The sequence below is a fragment of the Lissotriton helveticus genome, chromosome 2_1 (assembly GCF_964261635.1).
Source record: "Lissotriton helveticus chromosome 2_1, aLisHel1.1, whole genome shotgun sequence".
Taxonomy (NCBI): Eukaryota; Metazoa; Chordata; class Amphibia; order Caudata; family Salamandridae; genus Lissotriton; species Lissotriton helveticus.
Window position 1 is genome coordinate 694,815,669 of NC_136059.1, and position 27,780 is coordinate 694,843,448.

The window sequence follows — 27,780 nt, forward strand, 5'->3', positions numbered from 1 at the left end:
GGAGATCTGTGTGTCCATTTTAGGGTTAGATATAGGTATACTATATCTAAAGCAAAGGGTGAGTACACCACCTTGCCCCAGCTGTCGTGCAGCCAGTTGTGTCAGTTTAGTTAGTCAGTCCAGGGGTGGCACAATACATGCTTCAGCCCCTGGGAGACTTCTGGGTGCACCTCAGCCCTGGGTACAGGGACTTGGAGAGGGCCCAGTGCCAATTCAGTACCTGAGTACAATTTGGATAGAGAGAACAGCTAGGCTGTGGGTCTGATTAGCAGGCCCACAGCCAGGGAAAGTCGTAAACCAGTGCAGCAAAAAGCAAAAATCTGGGTGATCATAGGATTGCAGACCCTACTCTCCTACATGGGTGCTCCCAAATAAGCCCATGCAGAGGAGTGGTCCTGCGGAAACAATGCATAGCAGAAAACACTGAGATCAGACGCCTGCTCCTCCTAGGGGTTGGGGAAGTGGAAAACACCCTTACAGAGCTAGAGTGGGAACCCAGAGTTGCAACAGGGAATACAAGAACCTAGGGAGGAAGTAGCGCGACAGACTGAAAGACCTAGGTGCTTCGATTATAAACAATACCTAGACCATACGCATGCAGAGAGGGATAAATCTTGGCGTGGTTAGCTAATTCTATCGGCAAAGGCTCCCCTGTAGTAGAGATGGACGATAGAAAGGGTAATAGACACTTACAGGCAAGAGAAGACCAATGTCAATTTTGCACAATATTATATTATTACTATATCGAGGTTCAACAACTTGGGATAGGACTGCAGCCCGAGAATACTTGAAGGGACTGCAGTTGCCATGCCTAGAGACAGAAGAGACAGAAGCACCGGGGTCAGACATTACCCTGCAGGAAACACGGCCAGCCATCAAGCATACGGCGCATACCAAGACGCCTGCCACTGATGGCCTGCAGGCAGAGTTTTATTTGACGCATTTGGGAGAACTAGCCCCTAGACTGGTCTCACGGTATACTGCGGCTCGGGAAACCGGGACATTACCGGAAAGCACCAGCGGCCCTCATTGTCCCGGTACCGAAAACCGGCGCACAATTACACGGCCTATAGGCCACTTTCCATGCTGAACGTGGATTACAAAATGCTAAGCAAGGTCATGGCAACCCAACTTCTGCCACATATGCCAAAGCTGGTCCATCTGGATCAGGGCGGATTTATCCCAGGGCGGAACATAGCAATGAACGTACTACAGCTCCTGGACATTATGGATATAGAGGACCATGATAGAACCACCGCGGCGTTGTTCGCAGTGGACATTGAGAAGGCCTTTGACTGCCTGGAGTGGCCCTTCCTCAAGGAGGTGCTGGAAGCGTTGGGATTAGGAGGTGACTTCTCAGCGTGGGTGCAATTACAAAATGAAAGCCCAACGGAAAGAGTGCGCACGGGAAGGGCAGTCTCCCAGAGTGAGGCGGTGGATCAGGGCACACAACAGGGGTGTCCCCCTGTCCCCGCTAATGTTCGCCCTGGCCATGGAGTCGCAGGCCTGCCGGGCAAAAACAGTACGGGACTACAGGGGACTGGTAGTGAAAGGGGCACAAAATCATATAGCCTTGTATGCGGACGACCTTCTAATATACCTCAGCGACACAACAGAGGATTTGAAAGGGGCTCAGTTCATGCTGGAGTCCTTTTGCAGCCTCTCACTCCTAAAGGTCAACTGGCAGAAATCGAGATTGCTCCCCATGACACCTAATCGGCCTCCACCAACTGTGCTGGGCAACCTGCAGTAGGAACCCAGCTGTTTGGCGTACCTCGGAGTGAAGGTATATCATGGATCTGCTGAGCTTCTGGAGGGCAAAGTAGGCAGAGCGATAAGCTTTCTCCGTTCCTCTGTGGACTTTTGGAAGTCCCTGCCGCTGTTGACGGCAGGTAGAGTGGCCCTCCTGAAGATGGTGGCCATGGCACATTTACTGTACTTCTTTGGGGCCCTACCAGTATGGATCCCATTTGCGAGGTGTAGGGACTTGGGCTCACAGATCATATAATTTATATGGGGTACGGGCCGCAGAAAGGTGGTGTTAGCAAAATGCAGCGTTCCACAGCGACTGGCGGGTTGGCAGTCCCGGACCTCGAAACATATTACCTTGCAGCACAACTTAATTGGCTGATTCAGAGGCTGGGAGGAACCTGGGATGGGCGCAACACCCATTTGCACCAGCAGCTTTGGTACTGGCAAAGATACTGATGCGTGTGCAACGGAGAACTACAGGAGACACAACTGAAACTAAAGAGATATCTAGATGCTGGGCCAGATATCTACAAAGCGTTGATTGTAGAAGGCCCTACTCTCCTGACCGGCCCATAGCCTTGCTCCAACACTTTCCGCACAGGGGAACTGGACGGGCTTAGAAGCTTGGGAGATCTCTTCCGGGACTGAGTTGCTCTCCTTCGAAGAATTTCGGGCGGAATATGATCTGCCTCGAGACCACTTCTTACTGCACAGAGCCCTCAGTATGGGAATGAGGAAGCACGGGGGCAAGGTCCTCTGAATTTATTTTCCAAAAGCCATTAACATTAGAATCATTGTTTCTTTGCACAGTGCCTTTAAGCCCACTTCCACATTCTTGTTGAAGGTGGAGGTCAAGTTGTTTGTGAGATCCTAGGGAGTATTCCCTTCATTATAAGGAGAAACACTTTAAAGGCTAGCCAACCAATTCTGATTCCCGGCAATTTTCACATTATTCATGTCCTGGGGTGTTTAAGAAATGATGATAGGAGTGCACACGCAGATGTAGTGGTCAACTGAGTAGCACTGCATCTGTGACTGCAACTGAATCCACTGCAATGAAAAATATCTCTATAATGCACTCATTCTGAGCTGTGCCTGAGGTACTGGCAAACAACGTCACATTTAAATGACCCGTGAACATTTATATTATTGTGCACTGCTACAACATTCAATACCAGAAAACCTGGCTCTTTGCCCTTTAGACTCCCTTTTTTAACAGTTCCCGTCTGTGTCTCTGTGTTGTGTTTGTCCTTCTTAGGCTGTCAATGTTGAGTAGCCGTGCGCTATAGAAGACAATAATAACATAACATAACATAACATAACTTATCATACTAGCAACACCAAGTATGTTGAGCAACAATTTGAAAAGGTCCTTAGAGGAGACTTCCCTGATTGAAGACTTGTTTATCTCGATTGAATGTTGAATGGTGGAATTAAACTTCATGGAAATCATGCTTGTTTTAAAGGTTTTGCGGTGGAATTCAATTGTATTCTTTTATCTGTTGGGGAGTCGATTCAGCCAGTGCTCACCGTGAAGACTCTAGCTATGAGGTGCTAGATTATCACATTCCACTTGTGCATTCAGTAAACTCTCTTCTAATCACGATGGTGGTCGTGATGAGTACTCTAGCAGGACCGCAACGTCAACAGTTTGTAGGACCATAGAGATTGGATACAGTAACTGGAATAACCTGAACAACAAAGGAAGTAATCAAGTGTTTCAATAACAATTTGTCCAAATTAGTGACTGGCTGCTGAATGAACAGGGAGAACGACAGGTGGAGGAGTTAGAGAGAAAACGTTTTGAACTAGAGGAGTGGCTACCAGATGGTTAAGCACAGGTTAATGACTTTTTGTGGTACGCCCTGACAAGGATTGTGGCTGTTGCTTGAGAAGGTTTCACACCTCCTCAACCAACAACTCAATTTCTCACAGTGATCCATAGGAAGAATTTAATGAACACCACCGGAGGAAATTCCTGTTGAATTGAGGAGATTCGTGTACACACAAGTCACAATCTGCCAACTAGACTGTAAATCCAAAAAAAAACTACCAATAAGAACAGTGACACTTGACACTAGCTACAAACTTTGGTTTAATGACATTCATGGTCTCCTTTTTGTGAGAAATGTGTGTGAAATCTATGGTGAGCTGAACATAGCATTAGATGGATTCTGACAGAAAACTACATTTACTCGCACATGAATTCTGAAACATATCACATTAGGCAGGATATATCTCATATAAAAAACAAATACATGATAAATACACAAAGGTCTAAATTAAAATGATACATTAGTGCACACATGTTTAAGCACATACCTGCCATGCCAAGAGCTGGTCAGGTTCAAGCTCTGTGGCTTTTTTGTAAGCTGCTTGTGCCTGGTCTGGTTGGTCTAGCTCTGTTGCAGCCACTCCAATAAAAACCCAGGCATTATAGTTGGTTTTCTCCACTTTAAGCACTGCCTAAATATAGAAGGAAAGAAAATGAATAATACTTTACATAATAGCAGACCCACAAATACAGCTATGTTCCTTGTTAGCAATGTTGGTACTAGTATTATTTTAATGTGATCGCCTATTCCTCTCATGTAAGAGTGGTATCGTTGGTCAAGATCCATGCTAGACTTTCAGTTATCCACATGGCGACCCGAGGACAGGCTGCTGCGGCAAGGCTCTCCTACGGATTAGTTGTGTTCTTTGGAGACCTACCTGCTGGGCACCATTTCGATTTTGAACCATTGGTAAAATCGTATGTTGCTTCCCGTGTTGTTGGGATTCTCCTCCACACGTTATAATCAGATTTTGATCAAGAGAAACTTTGTTGGCCTTTGACCGAAATGCGGTTGGGCTGTTACCAGGACTGGGTGGGATAGCCGTCCTGAAGAAGACCGGGGTGACCTTCGTGGCACAGTAATTCGGTCGAAACATGTTGGCACAAGCAGTATCAGGAGGGGTGTTTTGAGATCATAATTTCTCTCTTAACACGACCCATCTTTATCTCTTTTAATCCTGGCTGTGGCGCCTATAAGTAAAGGTTCTGTTGGTGTCCACAAGCCAGTTTTAAATCACTTTTCAACACTGCACCTTGGTCTATCACAATTCCCAGTCACAGGGTGATATTCACTGTTCTATCACTGTGTTTGTTACATTTGTTATATTTGTGTTGCGTCCTGTCCTTAAAAACTTTTCTTATTTTTTTTTTCTCCTCCCTTATACTCCGCCCCAAGCGTGGCTATGCCGGGGCGTTTTGTAAGCAGACCCGATGAAGAAGCATGTCACACATTAGGTGTGTGAGTGAGGGCAGTTTTCAAAACAGATTTTTTTGTCTGTGTTGTGTTGTTACACGTGTATTTTGTTCTCCCCACCCCTTTTGTGTGTGTATCCACACAAGCCACATGTATATGCAGTTACTTTAAAAAGAAAGCATTTGAATACTTTGTTATCGTTATCCAGCCAGCCATGAGGAACAGCACTGCTCTAATCAGTCTGGAATAGACAGACCAAGCTCCTAAAAAGGCATTCACAAACACTTAAAGGAAATAGCTGTATTAACTGTAAATAATTTAAGTAAGGTTATCACATATTTTCTGATATTTTGTCTTAATATACAGAATATTTATTTTAATGGAGGACTAAATGAAAGCATTTCAAAAACATGCCTGTGTTGCTGCGAGGTATGGGGCTTACCTGGGTCAATACCATTTATTCAGAATGAGAACCAAAAAATATTGCCCAAGATTAACCCCCAAAAAGCTAGATACTGAAGGACTGTCCAAGTAATACACCTTTTATAATCACATGATTATTTAGAACATCGAAGCATTGTAAAAGAATACATTGTGTTTTGAATACAAAAAGGAAAGCAGCATTGAACCAAATATCTACTGGAAAAATTAGTGTTATTCTGTCAACAGGAAGACTGGTGGCACTATGTGTTGTGTCCAAACCGAACCATAGCCATGGAAGGGCCGCCCCAAAAAGGTATGACCTCTTGAATGTAGGATAAAAGGGATTGATAGTGAAGGCTGCAGCAAATAATCACAAGTGACTACCAGGCTTTCAAATAAATTAGATAAAAAGACCCTAGAGCATCCACATATCTGTAAGCATTTAGAGTAAGATTGTAGTAAAATGGATACCTCACAGGTACCCAGTGCCGATTCAAAATAAAGAATGGAAAATAATCAAAGCAGTAAATAAATCTACGCTTTTGAGTATCACTGAAGTGTACCAACAAAAGCCTACCCGATAGCACAAGAGGAAGTATGTTCAGGTCATTCTAATCCTACCAACGTAAACATGTGACTTGATGGACGCCCTCAAATTGTAGACTTTTAGTCCTTGCATTTGACATGGTACATCATACAACTCTGCTTAATGGAAGGAGCCAGAGTTCCTGACTTTTTACTCCCATGTATTATCACCATCCTTGCCAACTTCTCCTCACAGCAACTTCAATTGGGACAGGTACCATCAGATACATGGTGGAAAACAAGACAAATTCACCAAGAATTCCACATCACCGGTGTTTTTAAACACCCTAATCAACAGCATCACTAACCATGGACAAGAGTTTCCTGACACAGCTCTGAAGCACAAAAGCTGTTCTGAACGCGCAACAACAGACTCTTTACCTCCTACACTACCCTTATACTAAGGGAGTGACTCACATGGAACTCCAAAGCCAATACCCTGGGAGTGAATAGACTAAAAGTACACTGGAACAAATAGATTCCTGCTCTTACATCCTCCCTCGCTAAGGCCTAATCTGTTTCACAGCCAACAACAAATTCTTTGTTAGTCCACACTACGATAGGCTCATTAACATTAGTCTAACCCTTCTTCTTGTACTGCTTGCATACTTACTTAGTTATGCCTTTTACCCCTCCTGGGGTATAGGCCATCAACCAGGACTCTCCAGCCATCTCGGTCCTAGGCTTTTCTTTCCATCTGACTCCAGGTGTAACCCATCTCCTTGCAGCTCTGAGGCCTTTGTGCAAGGTTTTTCTTTACCCTTGAGGGCCCTAGTTCAAGGTTAGCCGGGTGGTGTTTGATGCGGGCTTGCGGAGGGTGTGACCTATCCAGCCACAGTGTCTTTTCAGGATTTCTTCAAGAGCAGGGAGTTGAAAGGTCTGCTGCCATAGGTCGTTGTTGCCGATGGCGTTTGGCCAGCGGATTTGGAGGATTTTCATTAGACAAGTGTTAATGAAGGTCTTGACTTTGTTGTTGGTGGTCACTGTTGTCCTCCAAATTTCTGCCCCATACTGATTTTACGTTGCTGTTAAAACTGTCAGAGCCACTTCTACCATCTTGCGCAGGAACAGATGCCTTTTCCCGATACCACCTCTAGGGAACCACAAACGCACACCTTAGAATAAATGTGTTTTAGGCCTCCACAGGGGAGGGGAGGGGGAGTGGATAAAATAACAAAAGAGAGAAGAGACTGCTGGTTGCTTCTGCTTCCGCTCCAATCTTCATTCAGCTATATCACTTCAATTAGATATTCAGGAATCTAAATGACAATAACACTTATAAATATGCATTCTCACTAAGCCTCTCTTATGTAGGTTATTTCTACACCTGTACTCGGTATATAACGTACCAGGAAAGACCTCAGCTTATGCCTCTCTTCTATTTTCTGTGGTTAATAGATGTGTTTGTGTATTTGTTCTGTCATGAAACATCAACAGTATTCATTAAAAAGGGTTATCTGTAATTCTGTTCCTGTTATTATTTTCTAGGATAATGTTTACCAACATATTAACATCTTTTCTATTTCTTTAGTATCAATATTAATGTACATTGTATTCTTTCTTTCTCCTTATAGGTGCTGGATACTCTACAAGGCTCTGGTAAGTATTGTCTTCAATTAATTATTGGTTACTCTCAAGCTATTCACGCAGACTCTTAACGCATGACTTAGCTCTCAGAGATGAATTGTCGAACTGCTTGTCCGATAGCATTTCGGCTGTTCTCTCCTCCCGAATCTCCTTCTTCGACGACGGTCTTGAACAGCTAATTCCGGCTCGTGTAACCGCATAGCGGTCTAGTGTATGTTTCGGGAGCTTTCAATAACTGCGCATGAGTATTAAATAGATGCTTCCACAGAAAAGAGGTCGCTCTGAGGAAGCGCGGACTCCGCACAAGTTAACCACCGCTAATATCGACCCAGGGAAACGTAAGGACTACAAGGTTTTGTGGACTCTAAATTCTAAAAAGGGGGAAACCTGACTAACTAACTAGGGACACCCAGCCTAAAGCAACCAAACGGGTCTCGAATTCAGATGAAGTGCGCCAACGTTCTAAGTCGAGCGCTTCACATAGAATTCATGAGAATGCTAAAGGTCTAGAGTGTCACTTCTGCCGGAGCGTCGGCCATCTTGGAGCTCTTATTCTTCCAAGACTCGCTCCAAGTCAGAGTTCTCATTAATCTTTTCTTTTTCAAAGATCTCCTGGTACTTAAGATGCAAAGAGATGGTTGAAGATTTTGAATAGTCCTGACAAAAACGCCTGATCCTGGTTTGCAGCATTAGGTCCTTGGATCTCCAGATCTTCTTTAGTTGAATGAAAGCATGTAAGAAAGTGGCTCTGTATATACTGGACCAAAGTAAGGTACAGTGTGTATAGAGTCCACAGTCCCCAGAGGTTTGGCAGAGGCTAAAGTTATATATAACCTTACTCTCTAAAGTGGTAGCTTGGTCGAGCAGTAAGGCAGTATCAGAGGACAGTGTAAAGCATTTGTTGTACACATTCAGTCAGCAAATGGTCTCACACACTCAAGAACTATCCTCTAGGCCAATAGTTTTGTATCAAAATATATAGTTGTTTTATTTTAGATCCAACAAGGTATCAAAATATACTTTCTCATAATGAGTTACTTTAGTTAAATACTTTTCAAATAGGCAATAGACTTTTTGATTACAATAGTTACAGTTGTTGCAATAGGCAACACAATTTCAAACAATGCAACATTGAGCTCAATGGGAATTTCTAGATAAATGCAATTAGTTACTTTATGGATTACTTTTCGAACTACAGGACTGGATCCTAGTTTCAGTCCTGGGACATCTCCTGTAAACAATTAAGTAAAAGCGTTTTGGTTACAGTAGTGATTTTTAAGGAATATTATTGTATTTTAAAAGTTGACACTTCGAAACGTTTTCACATAGAATCACCAATGTTATCCTGTGGGAGGAAATTCACTTAGCAGGTAAGTAGGATTATCGTTACTTTTTCTTATTCAGGGTTGGATCCTGGATCCAGCCCTGGTGCATCTCCTGTAAGCGTTTAAGTCATACAGGCGCTTTTTAAGGAATATTTGTAGTTTTTGAAAATCGACACTTAAAAACTTTTCTGGTGAAAACCATACAATGGATTCTTAGGGAAGGAAATTCAAGTTACTGGCAAGTACGGTTAAAATTACTTTTCAGGGTCAGTACTGGGCTAAAAGATGCAGCCTTGGGTTCTCTCCTGATAACAGATGAGTAAATCGGAATTCGTTGTTCGGCTGATTTTAGATGAATATTTTAAAGTTTCAAAACTCTACACTTAAAAGAATTTCTAAGTGAAACCAGTCAATGTTACCCTATGGAAGAAAAGTGAGTTGTCGGCTTTTGGGTAAGTAGTCGACTGGCAGAGTTAAATTTCTGGGAATAGACTCAGGGAACTTCCAGGGTCAGGTAGGTACAGTTGGTACACCCTCAGCGGCACAGGGGCAGCCGGGTGCGGAGGTAGTTAGGCCCAATGTCATCCAATGAGAGGCAGGGGGCCTTCGGTTGGTGGCTGCTGGAAAGCAGGCCACGCGGCTGTGGGAGCTGGGCTCCTGGTCACTTGCTCAGGGCAAATGGGGGAGTAGGTTAGGACGTAGGTTAGGACAAAGGTTGCGCTGCCAGGGGCACTCGGGCGGCTGGGTGCAGGGTGCTTTTGAGCCGTCGGGCACTCAATTTTATTCAATGGCAATCTTGGGAGATGAACAAAGGCTGCAGGCTCGGGGACGGAGATTCTTCAGGAGCGACCAACACTTCGAGAGGTAAGTTGGGACCTTGGAGGATCAGTAGGTACCCAGGAGTTGGACACAGGGGGCCGTGGGGTGCCGGGTGCAGGGTTGTCTTTTGACATCTGGAAATCTTACCCTCTGCTGGTCGCGATTGGAGGGGTCCCTTGCTGTGTGGCTGCAGGCGTTGTTTGGGTCGTCGAGGAGGGTCCTTGGGCACTGGATTCCAGGTCATTCCGGGGGGACGTGCTCAGGTTCTTTGTCCACTCAGGCCCAGGCCGGGCTCAGCGGGTGCAGAGTGTGCTGAATTTGCGGTTCCTGGCTGGTACCAGAGGCATTGCTGTTTGAGCAGAACCACTGCTCATGGGAGTCCCAGTCTTTAAGAGATTCAAGGCAGGCAGGTCCTCCGGGGTTTTCGAGGTTGCTGTCCACAGGAGAAACCGAGATTTAGCAGGAGCAGGTTCAAGGATCAACAATCCTCGAGGGGCTCAGGCCAAGTCAGTTGGAGTTGTCCTCTTGTTCGCAGCTGCACAGCAGGTCTTCTTCTTCTTGATCTTCTTTCTTGTTTTCAAATCGGGATCGGAGGAAGGAAGGTTCAGGGTGCCTCTAAATACTAAATGTAGGGGTGTTACAGGTAGGGCAAGGGCAGGGACCAATAGGTCCCTGTCCTGGGGTGAGTACACCCCCTATCCTGCTCCTCTCCTGTGGGAGGGGGCAGGGGCCCAGCTCTGATTGGGTATGGATCCCCATCTTTAAGATGGCGGTAGCCGGGGGTCGTGCTTCACCTTGCCTCTCCCACCTGAGGTGTGGAGTTGACACAGGCTGGCACACCCCCTTTCCTCAATTAGGGTTTCCCTCCAGTCTTCCCGCCAGAGTGGGGGGTCAGACCTGGTGGGGGCCAGTTGCTGAGTACAGCAAGTGGCCTGGAGAACCTCACAAAGGCGGCATGCCTTTGAAGCTTCCCCTGCCCATCCTGGGGGAGGAGACCTAGCACCTCGCCCAGGACGTGCATTGTTGCAGGCCCAGGAAAGCGGATGGCTCTCTACCCAGGGGTCCAGCAACATGTCTGCTGTGTGGCAGACCAGACGTGGATTGTAGGTTAGGTTTAGGGGGCAACTCTAAGTTGCCCTCTGTTGTGCATTTGGCATTAAACCTCAAACTGGCATCAGTGGGGGTTTAATGTGCTGAGAAGTTTGATACCAAACTTCTCAGTCTTCAGTGTAGCCATAATGGTGCTGTGGAGTTCGTAATGACCACCTCCCAGCACCATATACTCTTTAATGGCATCACTGTACTTACAGTGCCCAGGAATGGCCCTGGGTACTGTAGGGGCACAGGGCTAATGCAACTGTGCCCACACCACTGGCATAGGGCACCCAGCTAGAAGGTTGACTGATGTATGCCAGGGCACTGTGGTTGTGGGCATGGCACACAGGGATGTGCGCCATGTCGACCCTTTGTTTAGTTCTTGCCCAGGACACTCAGTCTGCAAAGGCAGTGTGTGTGTGTGTCAGGGTACACAGCCCCTAAGGGTGGCACAATAAGTGCTGCAGCCCTTAGGAGTCTTCTCTGGTCACAATGCCCTGGGTACCTAGGGTACCATTTACCAGGGACTGACATGTGGCCACAGCTGCTAATTGGGTTTTATTTTCAACACATTTTTAGGGAAGGAACACAGGCCCTGGGCACCTGATTGGCAGGAGCCCAGGGCATACTCAGTCAAAAGCACATCAGCAATTCAGCATAAAGTGGGGGGCATACCATGCAAGAAAGATGGCACTTTCTCACAAAGCATCCTTTGCCTATTCTTGTCTTGACCTCGGTGTCTGTCCCGCCCTGCTTGTTTATGACATTGCCCAGGTATTTGGAGGCCTCAATCTCTTCCACTGCATCGCCTGCAAGAGCGACTGCAGTTGTGCTGGCAGTGTTAGCCTTCAGAATCTTGATTTTCACTTGTGGATGTTGAGGCAAAGTTGTGGTGATGTGGCTGCCATATTGTACGTCTTCTCTTGCATATGCAGATGTGTATAGGAGAGTACGGTCAGGTTGTCTCCAAAGTCCAGGCCGTCGAGCTGCGTCCAAGGTGCCCATTAGATCCCATTTCTTCTCCTTGCCCTGGATGTCTTCACGATCCAGTCTATGGCCAACAAGAAGTAAAAAAAAAAAGGTGACAGCAAACAACCCTGGCGGACTCCAGTTCTCACTTGGAAGGCTTCCATGAGTTGTCCTCCATGGACTATCTTGCACGTCATTCCCTGGTAAGAGTTCCTGATGATCCGGACGAGTTTATCTGGCACACAGTAGTGGTGAAGGAGGTTCCGAAGGGTCTCTCGGTCCACTCTGTTTAATGCCTTCTCATAGTCTATGAAGTTAACATAGAGGTGGGAGTTCTATTCCATCGACTGGGCATGATGATGTGCTGTGTTGCAATCTGGTCTGTGCCAGATCAATCTTTGCAGAAGTCGGCTTACTGGTCTTGCAACCGAGTGTCAAATTGTACCTTTATTCTGTTCAGGATGATGCTACACAACACTTTGCCTGGGGTTAATAGAATAGTTATCCCTCTGTAGTTTGTGCAGTTACTCAGGTCACTTTGCTTGGGGCTCTTGATAAGATATCCCTCCTTCCAGACTGATGGCACATTTTCCTCTTCCTAGATGCTTCCAAACATAGGGTAGAACATATCTACTAATGTTTCAACCTCTGCCTTCAACGCCTCTGCAAGAATTTTGTCGGGTCCTGCTGCCTTCCCATTTCTCTGATTTTTTATGGCATGCCGTATTTCTTCCTTGGCTGGTCTGCTGCAGTCAGTTGGCAAGTCCTTGTCAGCTGGCTGTATGTATGATGGAGACTGTGGCACAGGCTGGTTCAGAAGTTCTTCAAAGTGCTCCACCCACCTCCATTGTTGGTCTTCGTTACCCGTGATTGTCTTCCCAGCTTTGTCTTTAATAGGTATTTTAGGCTTGCTGCATCTCCCTGAGAGTTTCCTTGTTATGTCGTAGAGTTCTTTCAAGTTTCCATGGCTTTCTGCTTCTTGGGCCTCTGTGGCAGGACCACTGATAAATCTTCGATTGTCTGATCTTAAGCTTCTCTTTGCTTCCTTGTTGGTTTTGCTGTATTCACCCTGAGCTGTTGCTTTTTCTGCTCTTGTTTGGCTGGTGTTGACTGCAGCTTTCTTTTCCTTTCCCTCTTGAATTTTTCAGAGTTTCAGAGGAGATCCATTCTTTATGTCAGGATTATGCCGTACTGAGTCTACATTACGGTGAAAACTACACTTCCCATGATTCCCTCCTGTAGTGCACAGGAAGTACTTTAGGGGTCAGGGTACGCTTCCAGTTGCGTGTTATTCTGGATTTGTTTCTTGACGCTGTCAGGCGTGAGAGAGGGACCTCTTCACGCCTGATTCCTTGGCCACTGATCGGGGCATCATCTTTGAACTGTCGTTACTGAATACAAGGTAGGATTCTCAGTGTTCGTTTGTTCGGCGCGCGTTGCCTTCCGCCGCGCTGCCGAAAGGATTCCTTTTATGTTAGCTGTGACGATACGGGGCTCGCTAGCTGGCCGCTTCGAGTCTCCGTTTCTTTTCTTGGTTTTCATTTTGAACTATAGTTGTGAGGAACGGGTTCAGTTCCTTTTTTGAGACATTGATTTCACCTTCTCATTTCCTGCTATTTCTGTGGCAGGGAAGCGGCGCTTGGAGAATTGCTCGCGGAGCGCCGTGGTGGTTGCAACTACGCGCTGCCGTGCTATGAACTTTATTGTTTATTGGAAAAAGGAGGAAATCGCGGAGCGCTGTGGTGGTAGCAACTACGCGCTGCCGTGCTTAGGACTTTATTGTTTATTGGAAAAAGGAGGAAATAGCGGAGCGCTGTGGTGGACTCAACTACGCGTTGCCGTTTTTTCCAATTGAACTCTATGTGTTTATGAACTGTTGGAAAGGAAACAGGGCGTGCTAGTGGTCGCAACTACACGACACTGTTCATTCTTAGAGCAGTGGGATCTGCTCAGGTCTATCAGGAACTTCAGGAGCTGAGTGTTGTGGTTCTAGCCTCCTACACACTGCCGTGTCCTACTTTTCTTCAACTGAGACCAGTGATTTACTTTGTGGTTCTTTTAGAAGTGATATTCCAGTTTCACATCTTCTTTTCTATTCTGCGGTATGTCCTAGGGAGGTGGAATGAACTTGTGGCCAGTGTACCCAAGGGATGTTGTAACATTGTTGTTTATGTCTCACAATGGCAAGTTTCAGTCGCAAGAAGAGGGGGAAGAGAGGCTGACATCAGCGAGGCTGGTTATTTTACTTTTAGCAGGTATGCAGGGTTCCTTTAGCGAGAATTCATGAGTGTAGTCTTTTTATGATTATTGTTGCTTATGAAAGTATTATTTGTCGTTTCAGGTTTCCCTTTCCCTGCTGACCCCTTCCTTTCCCTTCCTTTTTTCCCTCCTCATATTTTTCCCCCGCCTAATGGCTCAAACACCTTGTGTAACATATTCAGGGTGTTAGTGACATTTGGAGGTGGACCATTGTATACAACAACTGGATTCCGTGGAGGTAAACCTGACACTTTATGCTGATATTTCTGGGACCTTGTACCTCCTCAAAGGTGGTTCTCACACTTTCTTGGATCTTCTTCCATTGACTTTCTACTGGGTCTTAAAACTTGTTACTAAGGGTGACTGAGTTTCTGTGCATCTTTGAGTAGTATGGTGTTATATCGCTGGTGTTGGTTTGTTGGTTTCATCCATGCTGTCTTCAGCTTGAGACTGGTCCACAAAAAGGTGATGGTATGACGCCACGTCTGCTCCTCTCATCACTCTCACATCCTGCATGGACCTCCGGAACTTCTTGGCCCTGGACACATGGTCGATCTGATTCTCTGTTGAATGGTCTGGTGACACCCACGTTGGCTTGTGCATTCTTTTAGGTTTAAATGTCTTTATTAGGTTTGCAACACACAAACATAACCACGTATGTTTAGCTATCAACAAACAGTGCTGTGGAAAATACGACTTGACAATGCTAATCAAAAGCGCAAGCTCAACAGTGGGCGCATATCCGGCTAATGTCACATACGTGGGATAACATTTAAGAAAAGGAAAAAAGAAACCCCCTTGGGCCCCCTCCTCCCCCCGCCCATTCGACCCCACTCCTCCCCTGTGTTCCACGTCCACTACCTAAGCTATGCTAAACCACCAGTGACCTCCTTCAGCAGTCCGCCCGTCGTGAATCTGTAAGGCGCAGCAGCCAGAGGTATCGGGGGCATGGACCTCTCGGAATTCGGTAGCTAAGAGCGACAGAAAGGTTTGCCACAGCTCAGCATATTTAGATCCCTCCCCCGCCGTAGTAAGTGTTAGCTTCTCCATGCCAAGTACATGCCACAGACGGTGCAGCCAGCCTGTAAGGATTGGGGTGTTGAGAGTGCGCCATTGTGTAAGTTTGGTTTGTGTGGCTGACCCCAGTGCAATGGTCATCTGTCTGCCTCTGCGAGATCGTAGTGGGTAAGTCAAGGGATTGGGGAGACCCAGCAGGACATATGCTGGAAAGCGTGGGATCTCAGTCTCGAAATGCTTGTCCACCTCATCTAGCACCTGGGTCCAGTAAGGTTGAACATGTTCACACTCCCATAACAAATGTACTAAATTGCCCACCTGGCCACAGCCACGCCAACATGTCGCCTCCTGGGTGTGGTCCATTGCATGTAAACGCTCCGGTGTATAATACCAGTATGTTACGAACTTTGTGAGCGTTTCCGTAAGCCCCGTGTGATATGCAGAATGCCGGGCCCTGTAGTATATCCCTTCCCACTCTTTGTGGCTGAGTGTCCTGCCCAGTTCCCTCTCCCACCGCTCTCTGCTGGGATTGTGCGTGTGTGTGGGCTTGACCTGTAGCATCTTGAATAGATCAGAGATGAGCTTTTTATCTGACATGCATGTGATGAGCCATCTTTCGTAAGGGGAAAGGTGCCTATCTGCCTCAGAGCGGACCTGTAATAGAAGCGCCCAATGCCTCATTTGTAGATATCTAAGCCTTTCCGTCTCCGGGAGCCCATATTCCTGCTTAAATTGTGCATTCTTTTGTGTTGGAATACACTACTGTCTATCAGCAGACTGTTCAGGGCAGAGAGATCTGCAAGCCTTTCACCATTCTTGTTCATGTTGCCAAGGCCATGGCTGACCATGAATTATTGATACCCAGTGTTGTTGCTTCCAATTTTGGCATTGAGGCCATATCAGCATGGTGATGTCTCTCTCAAGGCATTTCTCCAGGATAGACAGGAGTCGGTTGTAAAACAGCTCTTTTTCCTCTTCTTTGCTGTCATTAGAAGGTGCATAGCACTGGATAACATTTAGTTGATTCTCTTTCCCTTTGTGCAGAAAGGTTGTGGTGATGGTTCTGGGACAATGGGCTTCCTATCCAATCAGAGCTTTATCGGCTGCTGGCGCTAGCATCATTGCTACTCCGAGTGTGAGTGGCGCTCTCTTCCTAGTGTCCAGAATACAGCAACAGTCCCCCTGGTGTCAGTATTTTCTGTCCGGGCTGAGTCCTTCTGGTCTCGCTGATGCTAAGCCGGGGAAGGTAGTATTTTTCCATCTCCGCTGCCAATGGGCTGTCCTGACTGTCTCGTACATGGTCCTAGTTTTCCATGTCCTGATGGTGATGGTCTTGGTCGAAAGAATGTATATCGGCTTGGTGGCTTCACAGATTTCTAGCTTTCACCACAAGGCGTCATAGCTCTCTGTGAAGGAGATTACTCTCTCCCAAAGGCCGGCATGTCTTTTGGTTGCCATTTCTGTACCTAATATTTTTTTACTTGGGGGATTAACTAGCTCCAAGCATTACCCTCCACCTTTTGGAACTGGGCTTGGGATTTGCGATGGTGGCGTTTTCTTCTACTGCCTAAGTACCAGATTTCCAGCATCCAAACTGCTAAAATCCAGCTGCCCCCTCAGTGACAGCATTCCGAAACTCCTGCAAATTTACTCATGGAAAGACTCCAAGTATCATTCATCTGCAATAAACCACTGGTGGCTATCGAATTTCAATGGTGAAGACAGTTCTTGTTGTCCAGCTATACAGAAATGGCCCAACTAACAAAGGCAGTAGACATGTAATTACTACCCTGAGTGTATAGTTGTGAAAATAATGAAGAACATTTTGAATCAGCATATTACTATTGTACCAGTACATTCATTTAAACTGGTTCATTTTATCATCATCCATGTTCAAGAATGAATTCACACCAAACCATTAGAATCTATGTAATCGTTGAGTTCCAAGAGTTCCTGTGCTTGCAGTTTGTTGATCCCAAAAAATTGCCTTTGAAGGAAATACTGAGTTCTGGGTCATTCAAAGTAAGTTAACTGCTTCTCTAATATCAAGTATCTTGTGCCACTGAGAGCCTATTGGCCATAAAAGTGTAGAATGACTGAGGATTTGTTAGATTTTCTTGCTAATATTGGACTCGTTTTCGTTCATTTAGTCTCATCACACACACACTCCCCCAATCAATTATCAGATATGTCTATAGATAGAGACCTTACATGGAGTGCCTCTCCGAGATGAAGAGATGATTTATGAGACGCTAATTTATCAACAGATGCTCAGAACACCATCCTAATATAAAAACAAGAGAAATATTTTTTACTTTCTTTGTTCACCACACAAGTTAGGAGTCCACCAGATATCTTTTGCTGTTCTGGTTTTATGGCTGCAGAAAATTGAAACAAGTAAACAAAGCATTAATTATTATGAATCGATCAACAAAGAGTTTCTCCATTGTTGTTCATCAACGTATGTTTCAGAGATAGAATGAATTTGATTATTTTAAAGGTATTCATTTCTTTAAAATTAAACATTTCTTATGTGTGAGAAGTAAATAACACTATATGTAATCAGTAACCTGATGAAGAGTAATATTTACTTGAAATGCATTGAGCTATTTGAGGAGACTTCTGAAATGAATTTCTAGGGTAAGGACCGGAGGCGAGGAAAATGCTTATCTTTGCTTTATTGAAATAGCAGCCACAAAAAAAACAACAACAAAAAAAACCAGCAACAACACTTATCAAGATCCTTTTGGAAAATTTGCAGTTTTAAACAACCAGTGATATAACATGATAGTCCCAAAAGCTTTCAGTTAAGTCAATTTTTCTTTTTTTCCCCCACTGTAATACTTCCATGGCAACACTGTAGTTTAACTGTCAGAGTGATATGTGGTCACACTTGTGCTGCTTAATTAAATCCTTTTAATCACGCTTGGTGGCTGTGGACACCCGCCACAAGGTAACCCTGTGCGGCTAGGTCAGTGTGATTCTGAGGTGCAGCGTGTTGGTACGGTTGGCACCAGTTGGTACTGTCAAGCTTTGCGCACACCACACACCACATTTCACCCAAGCTGCTCTTGGCGGCTCAGTGCCATGGAGTTCCTGCACTTCCAGAGAGAGGAAGACAGAGTTTAACTTTACTACCAGCAGCATTCATCGAGTTTAAAACTCGCCCAGAGGCCCTGATATTATCCAATGCTCATCACTTCTATGTTTTTCATTGCACCCTGCCTGTAGCATGACATCGCCTACTGGGAGACTGGTCTTGCAGTCATTGTTAGAAAACTGCACAAGCAGCATTTCCCCAAAGACATTTAAAGGGGGTCCTTAAAGCTTCTGCTAATACCCTAATGATAATCAAAGGAAACTCGTATTCCCCATTCAAATCATGCAGACAGACATGGACGAATTTTTACTGGAGGAGGTAGGAGACCAGATCTCTTGGGACGAGGGTCTTTCAAGGATAGATGATAGGTCTGTTGAGAAAGCAGAAGGCAATGCTCTGGCGCACATTAAGTAGCTTCTATTACTGGCCTCATATCAGCACAAACTCCTCCACTAGGGGTAGCTTTGAGGTTCAACCCAGAAACTGATGAACCCCAGAGTCTTCAGCGTCCGACTCACAGCAAAAGGATTTGCCAGCACGTAAACTCAGAGGGTGCATTTCACAGGCTCAAACAGGCCCTCCTTTGTCAATTCAACTTTTCCCTCGGGACAGTCCATGAGGAATCCCCAGTGGGTTGCTCCAGAAACATTTTGCTCCATACATGGTTCCATGTCTGGTGGCCCCAGGTCTAGCTGATGTAGACACAAATATAGACTATTTACATGGAGAAAGGGACCAGGAGTCGGCTGGCTCGATCCTAGTGCCCAATGGCAAACCCCAAACACCACAAAGCTGATGACATGGTGGCCCTAAAGACCATACAACCATCCAACATGTTGGACCCAGATCAGATGATCATTGGCGGGTTAATAGCAGAATCATCTCATGGGAAGCTGTAAGGGAAGAAGCAAATATACATTGTTCTCAGTTCTACTGATACATTAATGGTGCACTATCTAAATTACCAATATTGGACAGATAAAAATACAAGGGATATAGTCAAACATCTTTATAAGGAATGGCCAAGTCAACATGGGATAGGCTAGTGGGTCTCTATTCTACACCCACTCAAAAATAATTCTTGTTTATTGCAAGACCAAATGTTTAAAAATAGTCTAGTGAAACATCAACCACAACATTCATGCAGTATGGAAACAGTAACACAGTAGCCCTCAAGGGTGCTCATTTAAAAAAAATAATCTATTTTTTTCCCAGTTGATAGGGTATTTCAGCCCTATATTTCTACAAAAACACAACCCTAATATCCAAGATAACTGCCCAAGGTGTTTGGAACCTAAAATTGGATACTTGATTTGAATGTGTTCAGATCTTCAAGAATTAGATCTGCAGCCATGTAATTGAACGTTTAGAAATTCAGATAAATCCGGATTCAATTTCAATATTGTAAGGCTGTACAAGGCACTTTGAGTCATACTCAAAATCAATAAAGCGAAGGTGGTAAAGCTCAGTTCTCATAGAAATATCAGTAATTACTACCCATTAGCAGTCAAAAGCACCACCAGATTTTCTGCCTGTCTTGGTACATTAAAAAAAGTGTACAAAAGCGAATAAATGTAAGCAAACTTAAGTGGTGCATCTAAGAGGTTTAACAAAATTTGGCTATATTATGAGAGATACATTAAAACCAACTAAACTGCTCGAATTTGTTTTTATGAGAAATGGAAATGAACTTGGATGAATAACATGAAATATGAGAACTGATGTAATAATTTTTTGTAATAAATGATGGACTGATTAAGAAATCTAAGAACAAAAAGGGTGTTGGGCTTAGAGGATATAAAACACCAACCCTCTGTTCAATTGTCACCAGGGAACATGGTGGCGCAGTATGTGGTCAGCTGCCATTTACCTCGATGTAACAGCTCCGTCCTGCTATTTTAAAAACGGATCTTTTAACATTGATGTTATGAAGTCATGCAACATTCAAAGGAACAAATAAGCAACGATATGAGTTATGACGGTAAAACTAGCCATGTATTGCTCTGACAAAGACTTTACCTGCTTCTGTAAATGAAAGGACAAACACAGAGAATGGGGAAAGCAAAATTAGTACAATGTTCCAGCCATTTCTCATGTTCTGATGTTTATATTAATTTTGCAGAAGACTGAAATCAAAGCTAAATTAATAAGTAATGTTTAGCTGCTCAAACTGTACAGACTGTTATGACTGGCTCATGTATTTCTGCATCTGCAAGTGGATTATGGCTCAGAATAAACATGCCATGTTAAGTGGAGTATGTATTCCACTTAGTTATTTAACTATTTAATAATAATATTTAACATTTATAATTAAAGAATATCAACGTACTTGCAATGAGAGAAAACAAAGTCTACCTTGAAGCATTTAAACATTTATAACAGCTCCATCCTGCTTGGTTAAGCTGGTAGTAAGTGTACATTCTAATAGTTATTGCCTAGTTTGTGACCAACCTTTACAGAATATGAACAAACTTCGGTTCTCGGAATAGAGTGCAACAGCAACTTAGCTGACTATACATTACAGTTTAAGAATAATAAAAGAACAAGCATTTGCAATGCAATAAGTCTCACATTAATTACGTTTGAGCTATTGGCATTGCTAAATATTGCAACACCAATTGCAACAAAAGTCTATAAATTGTAGGTCAAAAAATGTGTATTTATTTTTGTAGCAAGGGTGGCATGCTGCGCTTTAGATGAATATGTTTAAAAGTAAAGTGCGCCATACTGCGATTGCTATAATAGTTAATTGTGGATGCATTAACAATTGATGTGTGTACTGATGGCTGGTGGTGTGTGTGCCTGTAGAAATTGTGCACTGATGGCTGGTGGTGTGTGTGCACTGCCGGCAGGTGGTGTGTGCATGGTGAAGGCGTGCACCAATGGTTGGTGGTGTGTGCCTGGTGAAAGCGTGCACTGACGGCTGGTGGTGTGTGTGTGTGTGTGTGTGTGTGTGCCTGGTGAAAGCGTGCACTGACGGCTGGTGGTGTGTCTGGTTAAAGTGTGCAGTGATGGCTGGTGGTGAGTGTGTGCCTGGTGGAAGCGTGCACTGACGGCTGGTGGTGTTTGTGCCCGGTGAAAGCGTGCACTGATTGTGTCGGTGTGTGGCTGTGTGTGTGGCTGTGTTTGTGGCTGTGTGTGTTGTGATTGTGTGTGTTGTGATTGTGTGTTGTGATTGTGTGTTGTGATTGTGTGCGTTGTATGTGTGGTTGTGAGTGTGTGTGGTTGTGTGTGTGTGTGTGTGTGTGTGTGACTATCCTTGTGGGGACTTGGGCATGATAACACACTCACGCTGTGGGGACTTGATTGCACTGTGGGGACCTGAACCCAGGTCCCCACAAGGTAATGTCTTCTAAATGATTAAAAATGACTTCAGGAACATCTGTGTCAATTTTTACAACTTTTGAAAAAATTGCCTTGTGGGGACCTGTGTTTCATAAAGTGTGTTTATATTTTTGCTCGCTCTGTCCCCGTAGGCAGGAGGTGGTACTGCAGTCCTAAACACACTTTGCATTTAAACACACATTGCTCATAGAAACAAATACTAGCAGCAGAAAGGATGCATATTTCAAAGGGAAAGCTCCATAATCATTTATACATCCAAATATTCTAAATGTAAATTAACCTTTTCTCTACAAAAAAACTTATTTACATGATGCTGCTATTGAATTTAGTCGTTTTGTGTCTGAAAATTGTGGTTTTATGAGCATTTGTAAAATCTATTTGAGTTGGAACACTTCACTATTGCCATGTGATCTTTATCTTCAATTAAGGAATGATGGGGCACTGCACTGTGATATAAAGTAAATGATTCTGATCATGTTTTGCAAAGAACTTAGAGGACTATTCAGGCCCTGTGTTCAGAGCCCTTGCCTTTTTTCGCTATGACAAAGTCAATTCACTCCAAGACTGTGACCATCCTTTGGCGGACTAGCTAGCCAGAGTCGACTTTAGGGCTAATGGTGCCTGGTTCAACAGTCTTTTTTGGTGCGCCCCCATGACCTCCTTCTGCATGGATGACCTCACTACAACCCTTCAAATGTGCCCCTCATCTCTTCATAGCCCCTCTCTCACATGCATTTGTTTTATTGCACCACTGATACTAGTGTAGATTGTCAGAGCATTATACATCACACACATTATACAGAGACAATGAATCATACAACTCTAAATTAATATGTAGGTAATGCTACAAAAGACACTAAGGATTACCAGGTGTAGGAATCACATGTCATCCATTGAGTAATTTTTCTGGAGACACACAAACTCAGGATTTAAAACACACCACAGTGATTAGGATACGATTTTCTAATCCAAATGTACTACTATCCAAACAAACCATTTTTAGCGATAATAGGATAATGAAAGTCTGGGGGAAAACATAACATTCTAACCTATACCATACAGTCGCATGCAGCTCTGATGAAAGTTAATTGGTCACTGTGCTATTTAAGATAGTAATTTATGAACTGCAAGTAAGAAAAAGATCTCTGCAACAAGAGCAGTTATCCACTGAGCAACTCACATAAAATACAGTCCTTTTGTCTGCATGGTACACTTTCTTTGCAGTAGGCATATTGACTAGGCCTGGGCATAATTTTATCACGCTAATCAGAGTAATTTTTTTAATTCCTTTTTGGTAGGTACTCTTTGACATAGAAATACCGATAATAATGCAATTACACCTGCTCCCGTAACTAAGAGTAATTTGGGGAAAAACAATCCTACCAGGAGAACACACCTAGTGAGTGCAAGTGGCTGATTGAGCTTGCTATTCGTGTTCTGCTGCATTTAGTGTTATTTCTCAATGTAAAATGCATCCTTGCGTCCAAAATGGAATTTAGCACTAGAAGCTGGGAGTAAGTTGGAGGGAAAATTCATCTGCAACAGCACATTTAGTGCTACTGCTTAGCACTAAATGCCTGTTCACGCCCGTTATGGCTGTTTGGGGGGCATTTGGCAATAAGAAAATAGTGCCAAATACGGGGGAGGTAAATGTTTTGAAAAACCCACCCCAGGAGCACATTTCGTAAGCATGATTGGCTCCTTTCCTTTGCTATTCGTGTTCTGTTGCATTTAGCACTATTTCTTAACATAAAAAGATTTCTTATACTCATTTTTGGACACAAGGGTGTATTTTTGCATTATGAAATAGCACTTAACATAGAATTACTCTTTTTGCGTAATTATGCATAATCTCACAGAATTTTTAGATAATTCCGCTTGACTCCGCTACACTAATTACGCGAGTTATGCCCACCTCCAATATTAACCCTCTGCTCTACTTTCAGATGAATCAAAACTACCACTAGAAAAAACTCTGAACTCTCTCCAGCAGGAAGATTAATCACCAGAGTTATCTTGACATTTTTATTGTTGCCTGACAACTGATATACACACAAAGAACTCTGCAGCAGGTGCTTTTAAGCTCATACGTTACTTCTAAACACAGCCCACCACTGAGCTCAGCGCCAGGTGCGGCTTCACCAGCTGCACCGCTCTAAAGCCGTCCTGTAGATAGCATCCCACCCTCAGGCTTTTCATCCCAGAGTGGGGCTTCTTTAATTTTCAAGTGGTATTATCCATTCTCCGCAATAGTCTAGGTTTCACTAGACTGTATGTACATGGCTAACTGTGCTGTGTCTCTTTCACATCCTCTGACTTACATCATTTCAAACCATTCTTTTTTCTGCATTTCAAGCCTCTCTTGAAATTTCAGGAGCGCTCAAGGCACACAGCTCTGCATTTTCTAGCCTGGTGTCTAACTGCATCCATTAGTGTTGAAGGCATCAACAATGGAAAATCACCTAAGAGTACAGTTCCTATTGCCTGCTTTGACTGAAAAAACACAGTAATCACTGGGTATTTAAGGGTGTTGTTACTGGTGGCCTTCTGTGGAGCACACACTCCTGACATCTCTTCAGAGAACCCTCTTCTACACATGATGGGATGCACCATCCACAAACTTGCTGATTCAGTGTAACTGATCCAAGATTATTAGGTAGGGCTCCCACCCTTGCTGAAATCTCAATTGCTCTAGGTTTGCACTCTACATTGCCACATGGATACTTGGTGGTGCATGGTAAGACACAGCAGACACCATGGAGCTGCGGTGCTGGATGTCAGGCTGGCCACTATTGCATCCTTTGTGCCCGTTGTCCCCTCATACCTGCAATTTACATATATACACCGTTCACAGTTTGGACAATCCGAAACACATATCATTTAGGGATCACTCATTTTGAAATCATATCAATTTAACCAATGGTTAAACCTATTGCTCTTATTTTAATGTGAGGGCTAATCTAAGAGCAAATACTGTTGCTTTGTCTCGTTTGCAAAGTGCACAAATATGCCACTTCAATAAGAGGCAAGCTGCATAAAAAAAGTTATAAATAAACCACGCGAGGGGTACGTTAATTACTGATGAGTAATGTGCTCACTGTTCTCAGTTTTGCACTTAGAACTGAGGGATGAGGTAATGTGCAAAATGTATGTTTCCCCCATTCTTTCCTGATGAAAATTCTGCCAGTAAAAATTTTTGGGATGAGATACGTGTGCCCTGTTTCCGTTTTCCGTTTAAATCAGATTAGATTTTACATTGGTATGAAGGAAGTGTGTTTGTAAGAAAAGGACAGAACTTGTTATTTATCATTTGCACATACAATTAATGGATTCTTTTAACTTCCATTTTTATCTTGAATGGAGTAATACTTTCCTAAAAATGCCCTTTTTAACTTTCACCTTGAAACAGTTCGTGTGGGGCACAGAAAACAATTGTCTATGTACACACCAGTAATAAATGGTGTTTCGTTTTTATTAAGCGCATAGCTACCCTCCACAACTTGTACTAGTGCTGAGTTTAAATTGCAGTGGTATTATTAGGGGTTTTGAAGCGGCCCCGACTCCTACGAGGGAGAAATCAGGAGCAGTAATGTACGATTTGTTGGATATTTGCCTTGCATAATGTTTTGGACTTTACTGAACATGCCGCGCTTACTTGAAACGTGATTTTTTTTAAAGCAGAGTCCGTGAAATGAAAGGTTTGAAAAACATGCCTGTGAACTTTATGCGCAAGGATTTAAGCAAAACAACTTTGCAAGTCTGCTCAAAGAGAAATCAGTTTACCCGATTTGAATAGCCTTTCCTCTGCCCCTTGGAATGATAATACTGGCTGCCTAAAGAAAAAAACCTGTAAGGTTTCAGGATGGCCAGGCGCAGGTATGCAAATGCACCTTCGCGCATAACAAAGGGGACATTAGCCCCTCAAGAGGCGAGCGCGCTGGAGTCACCTGAAACAGGAAACTCTCCCAGACTGGGGGATGGGCCCTGCTGAAAAGACGGCACCTTTGGAGGGAAAGTCAACGTGATTGACTGGGACACTGAGAGCAGAACGAGGTTTAGGCACCCAGAGACTGAACCCAGTCTAAATCTTTTAGCGAGTTTGTAAACATTAATAAAAATTTTTGTGTAATTTAGAGATGCAGGCATTAATTCATACAGAGGTTTATTTGTCATTAACATTTATTGGGAGAGTATGTGACATGTCGCCTCAACATTCTGTTATTCTGGGCAATTCACATACTCTCCCAGTGCCTACAAAACAAGCATTGTTATAGCCAATAGATCTTGCCTTTGGCACCTAATGAGTGTTTAGTGATGCAGCACGTTATCCTGGGTGTTCCAACATCTACTGTGATTTCATGTACCAATGAGGATGTAAGGAGGCTATGTACAACAAGAATGTGTGTATACTGAATTCTAGATGCTAGGAACGAAGGGAACAATTAACACCAATCTGACTTTTATTAAATAAAGCTGCCTAGAATGTTGTGAGGCCAGTGTTGTTCACTGTAGATAGAGATTACATAGAAAGCAGGTTTTCTTATTAGAAGTCTGTCCCATAGTTAACTGTCCCCTCAGGGCCACTTCTACACATTTTACTGGAAAGAATGCATATTGGTGTAGCTACCTCTTTTGACCATACATGGAGTCAAGGGGGAGGATCAGTATGCATATGGTCAGTTTAGTCAGTCCAGCTTCCATTTTGTTTGAGGATTACATCGCTTTTCTGTAGACAGGAGTACATAGTGCTAGGACCTGGGAAAATGAGTAGTGGCAATTAAACCCCAGCACTGTGGTGTTACAAATCTCTGAACAAAATGTGATTTTTGATAAAACTTCAAAAGTCAATAGGTGGGGTGCGAGAATGCCATCTTAAAAACTTTTGGGATTTATTAAGTCATCAGAACCGATCTATGTTGCCCTTCATGATAGAAGTTCAACAACAACAACTATTGCATCACATCCAATTCCTAAACCGTGCACACAATTAAAAATTACCCATAATAAGCAGTAAAAGCAGCCAATCACAAAGGCATTTGTGGTGGAAACACAATTTACTTTTCTTCTACTTGTCTTATTAAGTAATTTAGTGAACACGTCTTTACTTTGGTACATTTACTGCGGCACTAAAAATTATATTGCTCATCATGCGCGGTTTAAAGGTCTAACACGCAAAACCTGTGGCTCAGGGGAATAGAGTATTGAGAGTGGAGCATAAATAACAAGGTGAATGAATATAGAGCTCAAGGTAAAAGGAGAGAGAGTGTCAGACAGAGAGGAAAGAAACTGTGAAATAGAGGAAGTGAAATACAACAGAATCAGCAAGAGTAAAATTAAAGGAGGAGAAATGAAACATCAAAAAAGAAAAGGACAACAAACACGAGTGAAGAAAGAAATATAGGGATCAAAATAGAAAATGTGAGACAGGAAGATGGGAGAAAGGAGAAATAGAGGTAGTGGAATATGAAGGGAAGAGCGTGGAGTAATATCCAAAAAGAGGAAGGAGGAGGAGAAAGATGCAAAGACAAAGAAGGAGAAAGAAATGGGAGGTCTCGAGAGAGGATAGGAGCGAGCGAGGAAGAAAATGAGACCGAGATTTAAAGTTAAAGAGACTGACAGAAGGAGCGGACAAGAAAGAGAGCAAGAGAATGAGAGGAAAGGGAGTGTGCCTTACAATTGGAACAGTTGTAGAAGTCTGACTATAGGGCTAACTAGTAATGAGTGACAACGTCAGCCTGGCTTTTACCCAGCAGCAAATTGTGTTGTGTGACTTGCAGTTTCATTTTTAAAATACACAGTTCGCTAAAATATTAAATGTCTGAAAGTGCCATATACAGCTTTTCGGCTATCAGCACACCAAACGCGTTCCTTAATTAAAGGGCGCACTCCTTTAATTCTAAACGCATCTTTAGCGCCTGGATACCCTCGAGGTTGATTAGCCACTGTACAAGTCCCAATTGATTAATTGTAAATAGATTCTCTTTAATCTCTCCTCCTGAAGCTATGGTTATGACTTGATGGGTAGAGTAAACAATAACTGTTCACTAAGTATAAATGGTCAGCTGGTCCGTTCTGGAGTCCTTATTGTCTCCTTTTTATTTATATAGCACTTAGGAACCCCTGATGAGGCGATACATATGGAAACTAAATGCTGTAGCCCATAGATGTGAATTATATCTCCATATTTCCACAACATATGGCTTAGGCAGCGTAAACCTCGCAGCATTGCTTAGAACTGCATTAAAAATGCTAATGC

The 27,780-nt window shown here is 43.7% G+C and overlaps 1 protein-coding gene across 1 annotated transcript in view; it reads right to left on the reverse strand.

The window, feature by feature from the left end:
* SKIC3 (SKI3 subunit of superkiller complex) overlaps window positions 1–27,780 on the reverse strand; it is a 1,397,627-nt gene that overhangs the window by 1,254,481 nt on the left and 115,366 nt on the right. Inside the window, exon 3 of the mRNA XM_078675399.1 lies at window positions 4,075–4,218. Within this exon, the coding sequence (XP_078531525.1) occupies window positions 4,075–4,218 (144 nt within the window). The remainder of the gene's footprint in view (window positions 1–4,074; window positions 4,219–27,780) is intronic.